Source organism: Sipha flava, unplaced genomic scaffold (assembly GCF_003268045.1).
Source record: "Sipha flava isolate LNK unplaced genomic scaffold, YSA_version1 522_pilon_pilon, whole genome shotgun sequence".
NCBI lineage: Eukaryota > Metazoa > Arthropoda > Insecta > Hemiptera > Aphididae > Sipha > Sipha flava.
Genome location: NW_020273480.1, coordinates 355,821 through 371,521, shown reverse-complemented (window position 1 = coordinate 371,521; position 15,701 = coordinate 355,821). Strand labels below are relative to the sequence as shown.

The 15,701-nt window shown below is 30.0% G+C and overlaps 1 protein-coding gene across 3 annotated transcripts in view; it reads right to left on the bottom strand.

Moving 5' to 3' along the window:
* Positions 1 to 15,701, bottom strand: part of LOC112690832 — a 242,408-nt gene that overhangs the window by 4,973 nt on the left and 221,734 nt on the right. For all 3 annotated transcript variants that reach the window (XM_025564927.1, XM_025564926.1, XM_025564924.1), the window contains 2 exons: positions 7,910 to 8,091; positions 7,282 to 7,480 (listed from right to left, as the gene is read on the bottom strand). In XM_025564927.1, the coding sequence (XP_025420712.1) occupies positions 7,282 to 7,480; positions 7,910 to 8,091 (381 nt within the window). The remainder of the gene's footprint in view (positions 1 to 7,281; positions 7,481 to 7,909; positions 8,092 to 15,701) is intronic.

The following is a 15,701-nucleotide window of genomic DNA, read 5'->3' as shown; positions in this document are numbered from 1 at the left end:
ATATTGTAAATTGCAATTACAGAATGGAATGTGACTCGTTTTGTATTTTTATTTTAATTTTCCGATTGTTCACCAGTAAATAAATACTAACACGATGCGCCCAACACTGTTAGTAGTAATAGTCATATTGCATTTTTAGAAAAACGTTTTCAATAAAACATGAGATTTATGCTTAGCACATAATATATTGTTTAAAAATTATAGTTTTTCAACGAAAGTAATAATAACGCAATAGTTTGTTCTCAAATAAAATGTAAATAGTTATATATATGTTATGGTTATAGTATCCATACTGAGCATGGGTGCACGAGATTCTTCGAGTTAAGTTATCTGTTTAGTCAAATTTTTTTCGCGCATTTTGGATAAATATCATATAAGCAGATTTCATTATGTATTCAATACATTCAAAACTACTACGAGAAGCTACACCTTCCACAACATCCCTATATCGACTATGAACAATTTGTTTATGTTATTTACTTATGTAGAGAAAATCTAAATAACTTACTGCATAAAAATTATGTGATATGAATAAAATAGGTCACAGTTAAAGTTTAATAATAATAAGTATGTGTTCTTCATGGCGATCAATAACTGGATCACTAAACGCACTCTAATAATACACCGTTTATATCGCTTGTACGTTAAGCGCATAACTGTTATACGACTCATTTAGTTGTTCTAATTTTTTATGCAAACAATACTTATTTGAAATTATTAGTATAGATACGATCGTTAACTGTACCATTGAGTCTTAATATCCCGAATCTACATTTATTCCGTTCACATACGAATCGTACTAAAAATATCAATATAATTTTATTGCATTTTTTTTTATCTAATCATAAAAATGATAATTTACGATAATATGTGAACATTTCTATAATCGAAACGATATCTGTAACGCGATTGTATCAGGAATCATTTTATGTCATTGATGAGCGATACCTTTTAAACCGTATATGTGAACTTATGAATACGATTCGTTTTCAATTATTTTCAACCAGATTTGTTTTGCGTTTAGAATGTGTGTGTGTATGTTTATTGTATGATTTGCATGACTCATGTGTAGATCCGTTTTTTGTACATCGTAACACACCGCGACGGTTGTGCCATAATAATTGCAGAAAATTATAGTGGCGTCCCAAATGAACGGATCGCGCCTGCTATGTTACACGACACGCGTGATGTAATTTCGGTTATTATTTTCAGGCTACGCGAGTCACGTCCTTCCCGGTGCCCATCGTCGGATAATTGTTTCCATAACGCATCCGACAGTTTGTTTCAGTAGCTCGCAGTGAACGAAATAATCGCCTGAAAGCGAAAACCTAGCGACGGAAGTGTGCAGCCGCACATTATAACGTATACTATACAACGTTCCGATTTTTATGGGAAAATATCTGTTTGATTCGGTTTTGCCAGACGATTTTAATCAGTCGTCTGACAACCGATGGTATTAGTATTACTACCGCAGAACATAAGCTGACGCTCAGATAGTGCACAGCGGGTAGAAAGCCGTTCGCGTAACCGATGAAGTCAACATAACTAGAGGACCCACCGATAGATGAGTGCATGCGTATGTGCTCGTTTAACATCGTGGTTAATAATTGGATACGTTGATCATTAGCAAACAGCGTTTTTATCAATGAGAGCGGAAACAACTCTTGAATCGGATTGATAAGAATTATGTTTTACGTGCGGCGCGTATAGATTTAATATTGTTTCTACTGCTGTGTTAATTCTATAGCACTTTTGTATATCAGTGATTGGCAACGGTTATGTCCAGGCCCTGGATTACCGGTTCATGGGATCGGAACAACTAAAAATTACGGGTCCCTGATAAAATATGAATTTAATGTTTATTCAATTTTTTTTTTTTTTTTTTTTATCGATCGACCGTGTGATATTGTCCCAGCAAAATTATGTTAAATTCAACCTATACAACTAATTTTATTTGCCAAATTTGTCCTTGTATTAAATTAGTCCCGGTTCTTTTCATTGCGTACGATTCAAGCGTGGACCTAACCACTTTTTACTTAACATGAAACTCGTGTCGTATTAACATTTACGGTGTTGAACTACTTTGCAATTCTTTTTCAGCCACATTATAGCAATAATATTTAAAACGATTTTATCATTCACCGGCAGTGGTGGACGTATTAAAACATTTAAATTGCGGAGCATATTATTATTCATATATATGTCTACATTTTTATTCGTTTTTTAATGGAAACATACTAGTCAGTGGGATACGTGTCAGTCAGTAGTGACAGCTGTCGTGGAAATTAACCGCGTTATCACCGGGTCGCAAAAATCGAGCAAAGAGCGAAGATTTAAAGAATATTTCACGTTACGCAAACGCGGGCAGCAGGGTGAACGCGTTCGTTCGAAAAGCTGCGTTCGTTTACAATGCCCAATAATGTAATCTGATCATATAAAGTTTTATATGTATACAAAATGTCACCGATTAAATTTAAATAATTTATTAGTGCAACGTTTACGCGTAATCCGGGATAATATTTACGAGGGGTACGTAGGAGAAGGTCGACGCAAAAATAATGTTTAAACACGCAGAGGATGGGATCCGTAGCCAACGAACAATCGGTTGAAAAAAAAAAAAAAATAGTAAAAATAAAATTTAGAATCGGATGGGGAGGAACTAAATGTTTCCTACGTTTTTCTGAATTTATTTCAGTAAATTTAATTTTTTTGTTTCAAAATTTTTATTATATTACCATTGAATATTGTATAGTATTGCAATTTTTCAATTTCAAAACGGTTTACAGAGATCTAGCTTTATCTAATTTACCTATCGTCTTCTATCCAAGTATTGATTTATTAGTTCGAGCATGATTTCTAATCCATAATTTTTATACTCACGTATAATTAAATAATAACTAAGGTTATTGTAAATTATTATTTGTATAATTAATGTTATCAATCAAGTAAGAATGATGTAACTATAATAATATGTGGTTTCGGCTGACTAAATAAAGCTAAATTATAAATAATATATTATAATAACAAATGAAAATATTATAATTTGCAACGATGTTTTGATATATTATCTTATTTTACGTTTTATCAACTGGCATTTGGTAAATAAAAAATAAATTCTCTGAAAAATCTGTACAAGATAACATAGTCGTATCAGTATCTGATGAAAACGTAAATAAAGACAATGTACTACTGAAACACATATTTTTCGTCAATTTTTTATTCCGTCATCATCTATTTCACATAAATTGTGCACAGACTTGTGAGATAGATATACACACACAAAAAAAAAAAGTTTTCGAACGTAAGAATATTACAAAAAAAAAAAAAAAAAATAAGATAAAAAGTAAAAGTAGTTTCTTTTTGCATATAATTTGATGTATGAAAAGAGTTTGGATTTTAAAAGCAACTGTTATACAGACCCGCCAGAAAGACGACAAAAATCGTTTGAACACAAACTGTTATTTTTTAAGGGGGGGAAGGGTAGAGAGTTGAATTAGGATAAAAAAAAAGTCCACTTGACACGGCGGACCACTAATGGAATTCGCGATTGGTAGTGCGTGATAATATATTTAATACATTTATGACGTTTTTCTTGGGCCTGTGTCGGGCCGCAAGTAAAACATGTAGGTGGTGTTGCCGGAACTGCGATAAACGGGGTTTATTTTTCGTCGTCAAATCGACCACTTCCGCCGCCGAATAATGTATAATATGATTACAAAGAAAAAAAAATTATAATTATGATTTATTTTGAATTTATATAATAATTATATCATGAAAACAAATTTCCCCAAAAAACATATTGTAAAGATATTTCATCGATTGAACTCTTTTAATCTTTTTTTTTTTTTTACGTACAATACTTTTCACATTATCGCGATACGTATTATAGCGGTTGCTTGTAACAATTTAATTACGAGCAATTCAAATCAGTTTCATAGCATTGGTTTTTGAACGTTATCAGACGAGAGCGAAACGTTTCTTTTCCCATTGTAATCTCACCCAAGTCAGACTGCATGCTTGAGTTCTACACTTCGTACACGACCACAAACCCCCTAAATCAACGGTGCCCCACTGGTATAATGGACGGTTTGGAGGGAGCCGTGGCATCCGCGGACAAGGTAAGCATGTGTGTATAATATTATTACACCTATCGCTATCATTGTGACGAGCACTAGCTGTTGATGTTTCTGTTTCTGTTTTTGGATGCGATGGAATATTTCGGTTGTATAACTTCTAAACGAAATTTACAAAACGGATTACTTATTATTTCGGAGGACTGTTATATCATCACGGCTTGTTAATGATTCAGCACTGATATTGTGTTCTCGTTCCGTATGACCACAAGCGAACGATGTCATAATACCCGAACAAACACATACACATACACACACACACACACGTATTACAAGTCTGTACCAATTAATTACACCGTATTCAATAATTTAACCATAATGTATTCTAGTACTTATGTTAATGCGAAACGAATAAAAAAAATTAAAACATTATACGTACATTAAAAAATTTTAGTTTTAAAACCAATTTTACTCGAAAGTTTTTAAGTTTTTTTACTTATAAAGTTTTTGGGACATTCAATTTTCAAATGCATAAACTTAAAAATGAATAATACATTATCACGAAACCGTCTGCAATACGACGATGGAAATCTACTTTAAAAAGCTATCTCTCTGATGGATTTCCAGCTATATCAGCTTTATACAGAATCTGGCAATCATACAAAGCAAAACCCCTTTGAACTTTTTCCGACTTGTTTTTAAAGCCAGCTGGAAATGCGTTACTGATGACTGATATAGAATCGAGCGTAGATGTTGTAAAATTAAAATACTTCGTTGAAGATGATCAGACATTTGTAGAATCGTTGAATTTGCGAAACACTTTCTCTTTAAGTCCTTAACGTATTTCAAGAAACTTCAAAAAATCTTCAAACAATATTACTCCCAGAAGAATTAACTCTCAGCGATGAATAAGAAGAACCATTTCCAAATAATCAATGTTCAAAATATGTGTTTCAATAAAAAAAATGTCTTGTGTGTACTTGTGTGACTATATGAAACAAAAATCAATATCTTATACATATTATATGCACTCCAAAATATTTTATATTTTAAATAACATTTTCCGCGATGAATATGGAATAGGTTTTCTTATTTTTGCAAAAAAAAAAAAATTATCTATCTACGATGATTAAGTATAAAAATACGATTCTGAACACATTACGTGATTATTCAATAGTAAAAAATCCACCAGATAAACTACAATTCATATATTTTTGTAAACTATAATAATTTTTGGTTATAAGTCAATTGAATCAATAAATCAATATGAAATCCACCAAGATCGAAATTATTATATGGTTTTCAAATAAAAATTATACTATGCACCTTGAAATGATTTCGAATTTATAAATTATAAGTTGTACATTATTATTGTTTACATACTTTGCGTGCGTGTTTATTACACGGAAAAGTTCTGAAATACTTAAATTAACTGATTTTTACTTTATGTTTGACGTTTATTTTTACAACATCTATAAAACATCTACGAAGATAAATTCCTATATATTTTATTATGGACTTATTTGATTCAAACATATATTTCTGCTCGTTAATATATCATTCCAGTTTATATTTTTGATACCCCCATCGGTAACTGTAAAAAATAAAAACGTGATTTCGCGAACATGTTTTGGAGCATTTCTTCGTCGTGACGCGTCGTTTTTTACATAAAGTAAACGAGTTGAGCACACATATAAGCAATAATAATATAATGAATACAACAATCAGATTTTTAAGTCGATTATTTTTTTGAAACGATTTTAAAAGTAGTGGTTCAGCAGTTGTAATCTTATTTGTCTTGAAAATATTTGTTTTTCATGTCTAGTACGTATGGAAAAAAAGTTCTGAACTATCTTTTAACCGAAGTCCTTTAACCGAACAATATTACTAAGATAATACAAATCGAGAAAAGAAAACATGAACATTTGTTCGCATTTGGTGCAAAAGTCGAATTACTGATTTGAAGATTTAAACCGAAGAAAACACTTTAAATCACTGTATACCTAACAGTGAGTACATAAATAGGAGCAATAATATGTTGAACTAAAACTGGTGTTTTCAATAGTAAAGTTGTGATCGATAATGCTCCGGACTAAACACGAGTACACTTACGTATCGCACCTAAGAATATAATGTGAAAGCTATAAATATTATATTCCATAAAGTATTCGTCTGTAAATATACGCAATAAGAGCTGATGTTGCAAAGAGAGCAACGAAAATTTAACTTAATTTTTATTTTACTGAGAGTACCATAAATTTATGAAGCGTACATGGTCAAATATCGATGGTGATTATTATTTATTTTTAGGTGATTCTGTGATTAATTCTGGTAGAGAAACAATGCAAACAATGTACTGAAGACGCGGGCGAATTAGTAATCATGAGAATTTTCGAGAACTTTGCCTGAGAATCGGACGATAATAAATGCAAAACAACAAATTTATAAAAATGTGTTTTTCATTATTTTCTTATATACAGTAAGATAGTTGGCGGTTTTGACGTGTCAACGGAAAACGAGTTTATTCGTAACGATTAATGCATTTTTCAATATTTCTATTTTTTATATGCTAGAACATCGGATGAAAGCAGTTATTTTAAAACTTTCAAAAAAAATTAACTAATTGCAGAATTTTCAAAGTTTTGAAGTTCGTGGATAAATTCTTATATAAATATGTATACTGTTTATGTATAAAAAATTGTCTAATATTTGTGAAAAATGATTTTATTACAATTACCAGGGTTTAACATGTGTTCAGAAGTTCGTACTACTACAGTGTTTCTAGTTGACCGACTAGTTGGGTCGATCAGAAAAAACGAACAATCAAAAGATACTTTATATAAAAAAAAAAAAAAAAAACATTTCATCGGTTCGTTGAACACAACAACATAGATACAAATATAACTGTAGTCTATGAGTGGGTATCATTCTACGGATATAGAAGTATACCGTTTTTTTGATGAAAAGTGTGTACGAGTATATGTACTCGCATTATTTAATTATACTGAGTAATATTCAGAGGTTGAACTAGGAATTTTTACGCCCGGGGATGAATCCCCGTTTTCCACCCACTAGTTTCGCCCCTGGTAACAACGCATTTTTTCACAATGAGTACCGTTTTACATAGTCACATCGTATATAAAGCGCATGCCATTGTATGTTAGTTTTTAATAAAAGTGTTACTTAAAGGTATTCTGAATACGCTTACCGCAAAGTCTGTCGATACGTTCTCGTTTCTTTTCATCCTCTTCAGCTAGTTTTGCCGCCGACTTGACTCCCTCGCCAGACTTTTGAGATTTTTCCACAATGCCACACGCCCTTAGTACAAATGACGGTACCGTCTCCTGTTTCTCCTGTTTGGGTATCTCGACCAGCGTCCAGTATTGAGTTTCCAATCGGATGACTTCCTGTAGCAGCAACAAAAACAAACCAATAGAAGAAAACAACAACAACAACAAAGTAACTTGGTATTGTTAGTATTATTATTGTTATTATTGTTATTATTTGCCAACACAGACAAAATATCGAATTGTAGAGACACGATCGCTTGAAATCGCTTGCTGTATGTTTATATACCCTGGCAATAGATAATGAATACCGAAGTAATAGTTTTGTTATTATAGTAATTGTCAATAGGTATATTTTACGGTCTAATAATGAATTTATTTTGTAAGTGGATCTAAACATTTTTTTTATTTTGCTTTAAGACAATTATATATTTTTCCTTGCTATTATTTATTTTTAGTTATTTTTTATATTGAGAGAGAAAAAGCGTATTTCATTTTACAATAATAATAATGGCAATAAAAAAAATAAATAAAATTGTTAAGTCAAACCTTAATCATGGCCTTCAGGAGGTTGTACCTTTGGAAGACATTTCGCGTAGACTTACTCTCCGTGTACTTAGTCATTAGCGTAATTAGCGACTTTTTAGCTGTATCATAGGACTCTTCCAATCGAATTCTCACTGCTCTCAATCTTTCATTCGTCTCTATGACTTCTTCCTTTGTCTGGCCACCTAAAATTTTTATTATATTTATAGTTAATATGACGTTTTATTCAATGTTGTTAAATATTTCTTAATACATAATATTATTTCAGTTACGGTTTTTATTATGGTAGAAAAATGAAGCAAAAGTATTTTTTGTGTTTCTTTATAAAAAAGGTCATATCTTTTAATCATATAAATTTAGTAATGACTATTTAAGTGAATTTTTCTGAATAATTGTTTAAATTTTTTCAAAAAAAAAAACCTTATAATCAATAATGTATAAAACTATAAAGTATACTAAAACTATTTTATTTGATTTATTTTTTATTTCAAAATAATTTTATTATATACATACATATATATATATATTTAAGTATTCTTTTATTAATATATTTTTAAGTGAAAACAATTTATCTATAATAATTATATTATGTCATAACATTATTTTTACATTTATAATAATAATAACTTTGTTAAATTAAAAGGATTATTTACTCGACAACTAGTTTTATTTTAGTTTATCTCTTTACGTTACAATAGATTTATTTTGCTATTTAAATATAAGTACAAATTAATTGGAGGAAATAAATGATTTAAAAACAATAAAAATATATGTATTATTTAAAAAAAATAACTATTTATCGACTTATTCATAATTTATTCTTTTTCACAGGACTAAGATTTATATTATTTAATACTACAGTCATATATAAGTATTCAATAAAATGGCAATGTACAATTATGAAAACAATTTTTTGTCGCACAATTGAATTGTATTATATCGTTTTTAATTGTATTTAGTTCATATATTTTTGAATAATCAATTATTTTTAAATAACTAATTAGAATGCATTTAGAATTCAAGATTTTGTTAAAAACCATTATTTTTACAATCATGTTTACAATTTGATTATCCAATCATGATAGAAAAATGTAAAAAAACCATTTTAAGTAGCTATAATCTATATTCAATGTCAAACTATAGTGGTTTTTGAAACCTTATATTGGCCTTTAACGAATGCATTAAAAAAAAAGGAAAAATCATTGTACAATCAATATATTCGTATACATTATTATAGGTCCTTTGGTGTGCATAGAATCTTAAATATAAGGCTTACACTACGAACAATTTTACTGTAGATTTTGATTTAATAATGTTTTTGATTTAAAGTGTTTTCACGTTACATTTTCTGAGTTTCTCAATGAAGTATTAGGATTATTAGGTAGTCGATTTCGTTTCATCATTATTTTTACTCTAGAACTATTATAAAGGGTTTTCAAACAACGAATAATTTTTAAATTTTATTGCTCATGTTATGCTTTGAAAATATAATATTGTTTTAGCATCATTATATTATTTGAGCATAAATTGAAAAATAATATATATAACTGTACTTAATAATTAATACATCTTTAATTTAATTTATTTTCTTGTTTGATAATCATATATCGCAGTACAATTATATTTACAGTGTTTTAGATTTATGATTTGTTCTTTTTTTTAGGTAAATAAAATTGTATTATATAGCACACAGTAAATAAATGAGAAAAATATTTCTTTTTAGTAGCACATATTAGTTTCACATATAATATGCTTTAAATAATAGTTCATTAAAACATTTCATTTCAGTCTGGTAAATCATTATCCGGAACACGAATAAGCTATTTACAGTATTTTTAACTTATAAAATAGTCCGTTAAAATTATTTTTCTCAAATGTGTTTCATTATGTAGTGTATGTCATGTACGTGCATTTGTAGATTTAAGTACTGTATTTAATTTCAACGCTTTTAATATTATTGCCATTGTTTCAATTTTTTAAAATCAGAGTGTTGGAAAGCAACGGAATTCTTCTTAACGGGTCCCGAATACTATTTTCGAAACCTATGCTTAGTCAGAAGATAATATGAGTAAAAATCATAATTTATCCGGTAGTATCCTTGATTTTAAATCAAATCTCATCAATCTAAAGAATAATCAGCTCTTATAAGCTGTCGGATTTAATTTCAATGTTCAATTCGATGTTCATTCTCATGGAACGAGTAGCAATGAAATCAACAGAGATCCAAAATAATCACGATGGTGCAGATAGTACCATGGATTTTAGACTCTTTTAACGAGACCCGTTCCGACGTCTCTCACGGAAATCGCATTCCCAAAATAGTTCTATCATGAAATGAATTCAAGCTTATTCAACAAAGCGCGTAACTTTTGTTGAAATGAAATTCAGTTATAAAGCACCCACTTTAATTATAATATTATTATCTTGTTTATTTTGAATCAGTCAATTGCTGTGGATGTATTATATACACATTTTTTGTTTCAACTGGAAATCGTGCTTGTGCTAATAAATCCAGTTCATTAACGTGCGTCGATTTACCGGCTTATATACTTTCACATACCCTGAAATATTTTACCCGGTGCCTGTGTTTAATTCTTGAATTGCAGTAGTTATGAAGGTCGGAAAACAAATGATTGCACTAAGTTTTCTTAAATCTCTACGACCATGAGAGTATGTATTGCAACTACGAGGCACATTTGCGGTGCCACGTTTGGGCTTAAAGCTGAAGGAGAGAAGTAAACCGTTATCACCAATCACATAACATTCCATTTTATAATGTTTATTTGTGCATGTGGCTTAAACATTTTAAACTACTTTTGAAATAGGAATGTGGCTAAGAATAGAATCATAGTATTAAGATGAAATTCTATCAATACATCATATTTTCATAGAAATATAAAAAAAAATCACTTTCTTAGCTACTCCTATAAGGTTGACAAGGACGATTGGATTGATTTTTTTTTATGTTGTTTATTTGCGCTGTACTAATTATTTAATTTACAATTAATAATCAAAAAAAAAAAAAAAAAAAAATTGTAATTTATTTAATAATTAATTTTAATTTTTTAGTAAAAATACAATCGCTTAGACTTTTATTTCGTTGTGGAACTCATCACTAAGCCATTCATTATGAATACAATTAAGACAGAGTAAGAGTGAATACATTTTTCTTTGAATGTTCTAAACAAAATATTTATGAAGATCTAGATGTACATGGCTCATAGTATTTAAAAAATGAATGGATTAAATTCCGTGTACGCCATAATTTTGTCTTAATAATACACCTATGACGATTGTACATTACACGTAATTAATTTTAATTTTATATCGTAGAAATTTCGTCTTCGTGAAAAAAAAATAATAACCGTCTTCGAGTAAATTTTTAAGAGACACGATGTGAGAACAGCGTGCTTACGGATTACATGTGACTAAATTGATCTCAAATGCATTTGTAACGATATGTCATCGTAGAAACGCTTTATCGGCTATAGCTATCAATCTGAGCTAAAACATAATGCAATATAGAGGCGAATGCAAAATTCATGCAGTACATGCTCATTTATATCGAGAAGTTTAGTTGAAAACAATACAGTATGATTTGATAATAAATATTTATGGTACTCGTACATTGCAATAACTAGAATAAATAAACATGTATAAGATTATTTTTATTTATGAGCTGAAAACAGCACGTGAATATTTTAACGAGCATAATATTATAAGTAACATTAAAATATTTTATTATTTTTGATGAAAAAACTAAATGAAAAGTCTCCGTAGGAATGTTTACAAATAATCGTAATTATTGTCATTAGGTATATTTTTAATCGGTATTGTAATTAACTAAAGAGTAACTAACTTAAAGAGTAGAGTTTTAATTAAACGAAAAATAAGTGGTATTTTTACATCACATTTGATATTTTTTTTAAGCTAGTCGCTATTAGTCGATAAAAAATAAAACTCTGTGGGTTTAAGATATTTATGTTCTAAATAATATTACCCAATGGTTTGTATCTTATTTATATTTTAAATTGACTTCCAAGTTCGATGATTTTTTTTCATGTCTTAAAATATTTTTCTCGTATTATGCATAAAACCGTAAAGGATACAAACGAAATATTTACATTTTTATGTTTACTTATTATTACGTTGACGGTAATACGTAATAATAAAATAATCTGCTTATACGGTTCTACATGTATTATTGTATGAATATATAATATTACGATAGATATTTATCGCTTAAGATTTCATAAAATATGAACAAGTCTTATTATTATGGGCTGATGTAGGCGTAGGTTTATATCGTTGCACAAACGCCAAATACCACATACTAGTATTTCTAATGAATCGTCATAATTTTATTACGATCATTTACGGTACAGCGGTGATTTGAATGGCGTTTAAAAATTATATAAATATTTAATTGAATTATTTAAATAGTGATTACACTTAATACTGCTGCGCGATAAAAAATATAAGTAAACGATCGTGCACCGTACAACGGGGCTAGGTACATTTTATAGTTGTTTTACAACTTACACGGGTCGTCAGTCAGAGTGCGTTGTTACAGCTTAATCTTTTTCCATTCCATTGACTAATGTTTACGGTAGTATAACATGTAGAATATCTCGTGTACGTTTAGCGATTATACATGAATAATATATACTTGTCATCGATCATAATAAGCGAACCGAGAGGAATAGACATGTCGATGGGATTAGGTCTGAGCAGGATTGTATAACTATAAAAAACAGCTAAGCCCCTGAAGTAAGATTATTTTAATTATATATTATACACTATAAAAAGTATTAATTATTTTTTTTATTAAAATAATTATCGCAAATGAATCGTTGCACAACATTAAGATACAAGAACTTAGTTTTATGTATTTATTTATTAATATGTGTTTATATTATATTTAAACAATTATGTACTTATTGTAATTTTATATTCAATTATTTCTAAAATCTAGCAAGATTCATATTGTTCTTCGTGATATATATATATATATATATATATATATATATAGTATACAAGTACTTTTGCGTTGAGTAATAAAAATTATATAAGGTAATAAATTACGCGCGATGATTCAATTGATGTATAAAAGTGAAAAACGTGCTGTGACCGTCATGATATGTACAACTAATGTTTTAAATTTGTATTGTTTTTAAACGGTCATTGTTACTCTTTTACATTTAAAATGAAAAATTTGGTTAAATATTTCGAAAATTTGAAAATCTATAAAATTCTAACATGAAATTACTTCCAATGGAATTGTGTGTGACAAAATGTTAAGCAGTGTCGAGTTCGAAATTCGATCTCGATTGAATTATTTTGTAATTTTTTCTCTGTTTATCTCGATTATTTGGAAAATTGCCAATAAATGCAAAAAATTACCCATTTCCTCTCCAAATACCGACCAGGTAACATTTTCTAATTCAAGAAACCTCTCAAGATTGTGATGTTCATCTTTCTGATCGAAACCGTGTATGCAGATATAACAAATAAATAAAAAACACACGCACGTTTTAAACGTTGTTCGTTTTTCTCGGGATCGAATACACACTCGAAAAGAGCAAAACTGCGTTAGAAAGTGATAGTTCACTCCACATCCTCCCACTCTAATAAACAGTAACCATGAAAACACAGTTCATTCTTTTTTGTATGCACCACTACCAACATCGCTACCAGCCAAGCCAATCACTCCATCTGAAATACTCTCAAAAATTAACAAGTTACACTCAAAAAAAATCCCCAGGTCACGATTTAATCACAAATAAAATAGCTAAACATCTTACAAAAAAATCAATACTTCTGTTAACCCATATTTTCAATGCCATGCTGAGACTATCACATTTCCCTCCAACATGGAAACACTCAATTATCATCATGATTTCCAAATCAAACAAACCCAAGCAATTAGTTACATCCTATCGACCAATTAGCCTGTTACCTACATTTGGTAAATTATTCGAAAAACTATTATTAAAACGTATTACAACCATTATCCACGAAAATAACATACTGCCTGCAACTCAATTCGGTTTCCGTACTAAACATAACACTATCCACCAAATACACAGAATAACTGATCACATATCTACCTCTTTTGAGAAAAAACAATTTTGTCCAGGAGTCTTCCTCGATATCTCCCAAGCGTTCGACCGAGTGGCATGATGGCCTACTCTTTAAGCTCAAACATTTTCTACCTGCGCCTTACTATCTTATCTTAAAATCCTACTTAGAAAACTGATTATTCTCCGTACGTATTAATAACAGCATCTCCATATCACACTCAATTGAAGCTGGTGTCCCTCAAGGAAGTGATTTATCGCCCCTACTTTACAACGTCTACACTTCGGAGATTCCATCAACCAACAATACTATTCTTGCAACTTACGCCGACGATACGGCAATCCTAGCTTCGAGCTCTGATGCAAATGTAGCTTCTGAATATATACAATCACACTTAAGTCTCATAACTACCTGGGCCAACAATTGGAGGATAAAAATCAATGAGACTAAATCGGTACAAGTTAATTTCACATTAAGACGTAATGAAATTCCTCCTCTTATTCTAAATGGCACATGTATCCCAATCCAGTCTTCGACAAAGTACCTGGGCATAACTTTAGACAAAAGATTGACATGGTCACACCACACAAAATCTAAACGTAAACAAGCAAATATCCGGCTACATTTACTTCGTCCCATCCTTAAATCTAAAATCAGCCTAGTAAATAAAATGCTCATATACAAAAGTTTAATCAGACCAGTTTGGTCGTACGGGATACAAATATGGGGACCTGCCAAACCATCTAACATTAGACCATTACAATCTTTCCAATCAATAGCTCTACGAATCATCACAAATGCCCTCTGGTACTTTACAAATCAAAATCTTCATAAAGACCTTCAACTACCAACTGTCAAAGAATTAGCAACTAAACATTACAAAAAATTCCACAACAAACTAAAAGATCATCCTAATCCACTAATTCATCAAATGTCCACCACAAAAATTCCAAATAATACCACTCGCCGCCTTAACAGGGACTGGCCTCGTGACCTACTAGATCCTGTGTTATTGTAATACAGTTGTTAATAAAAAAAAAAAAAATTGTAAATAACAAATAGTAAGTAATATTGTAGGTGTGGCCAGTGGGCCACTTCCTATTCAAGTTTTCATGTCACTGTTGTATTTTTATTATCATAATTGCTTATTGTGTAACGCTTCACAGATTGTAATTTTCTATACCAATAAAAAAAAAGAAAGTGATAGTCAGCCTTATACAGGTTTGTTACAAATAGAACATAGGGATACATAGGGAACATTGCATAGCACACTGATAGATATAGACAAAACAAAACGTTTTTGCTTTAAAAAACAATTAGACATGACTGATACTGTCTGATTTTCCATATTTTTCGTTATTCACAAATATATATTTTTAATAATATTTTTTATATACTTATCACATAATGGGTTCTGATGGGGAAATATTAGTAAGTTTAGTGGAAATAAGACCATCCATTTATGATTTTGGAGACAAGGATGAATTTTTTTTTATAATTCTGTTCTAAATTTTGTAATGTGTACCACATGCAAATCGCAACATCTTCATCAGATGACATGATGACAATGGATTTTTGTTTTGTATAATAGTGTTTTGTCTAGGTAGTGTAAACTTTATAAAAACAAATTGTTTTTAGTCAACACAAAAATGGCTAACATTGTCTATCACAGTTTTGCTCTTTTGGTGTGCGATCGACCAAATGCTCATGATGA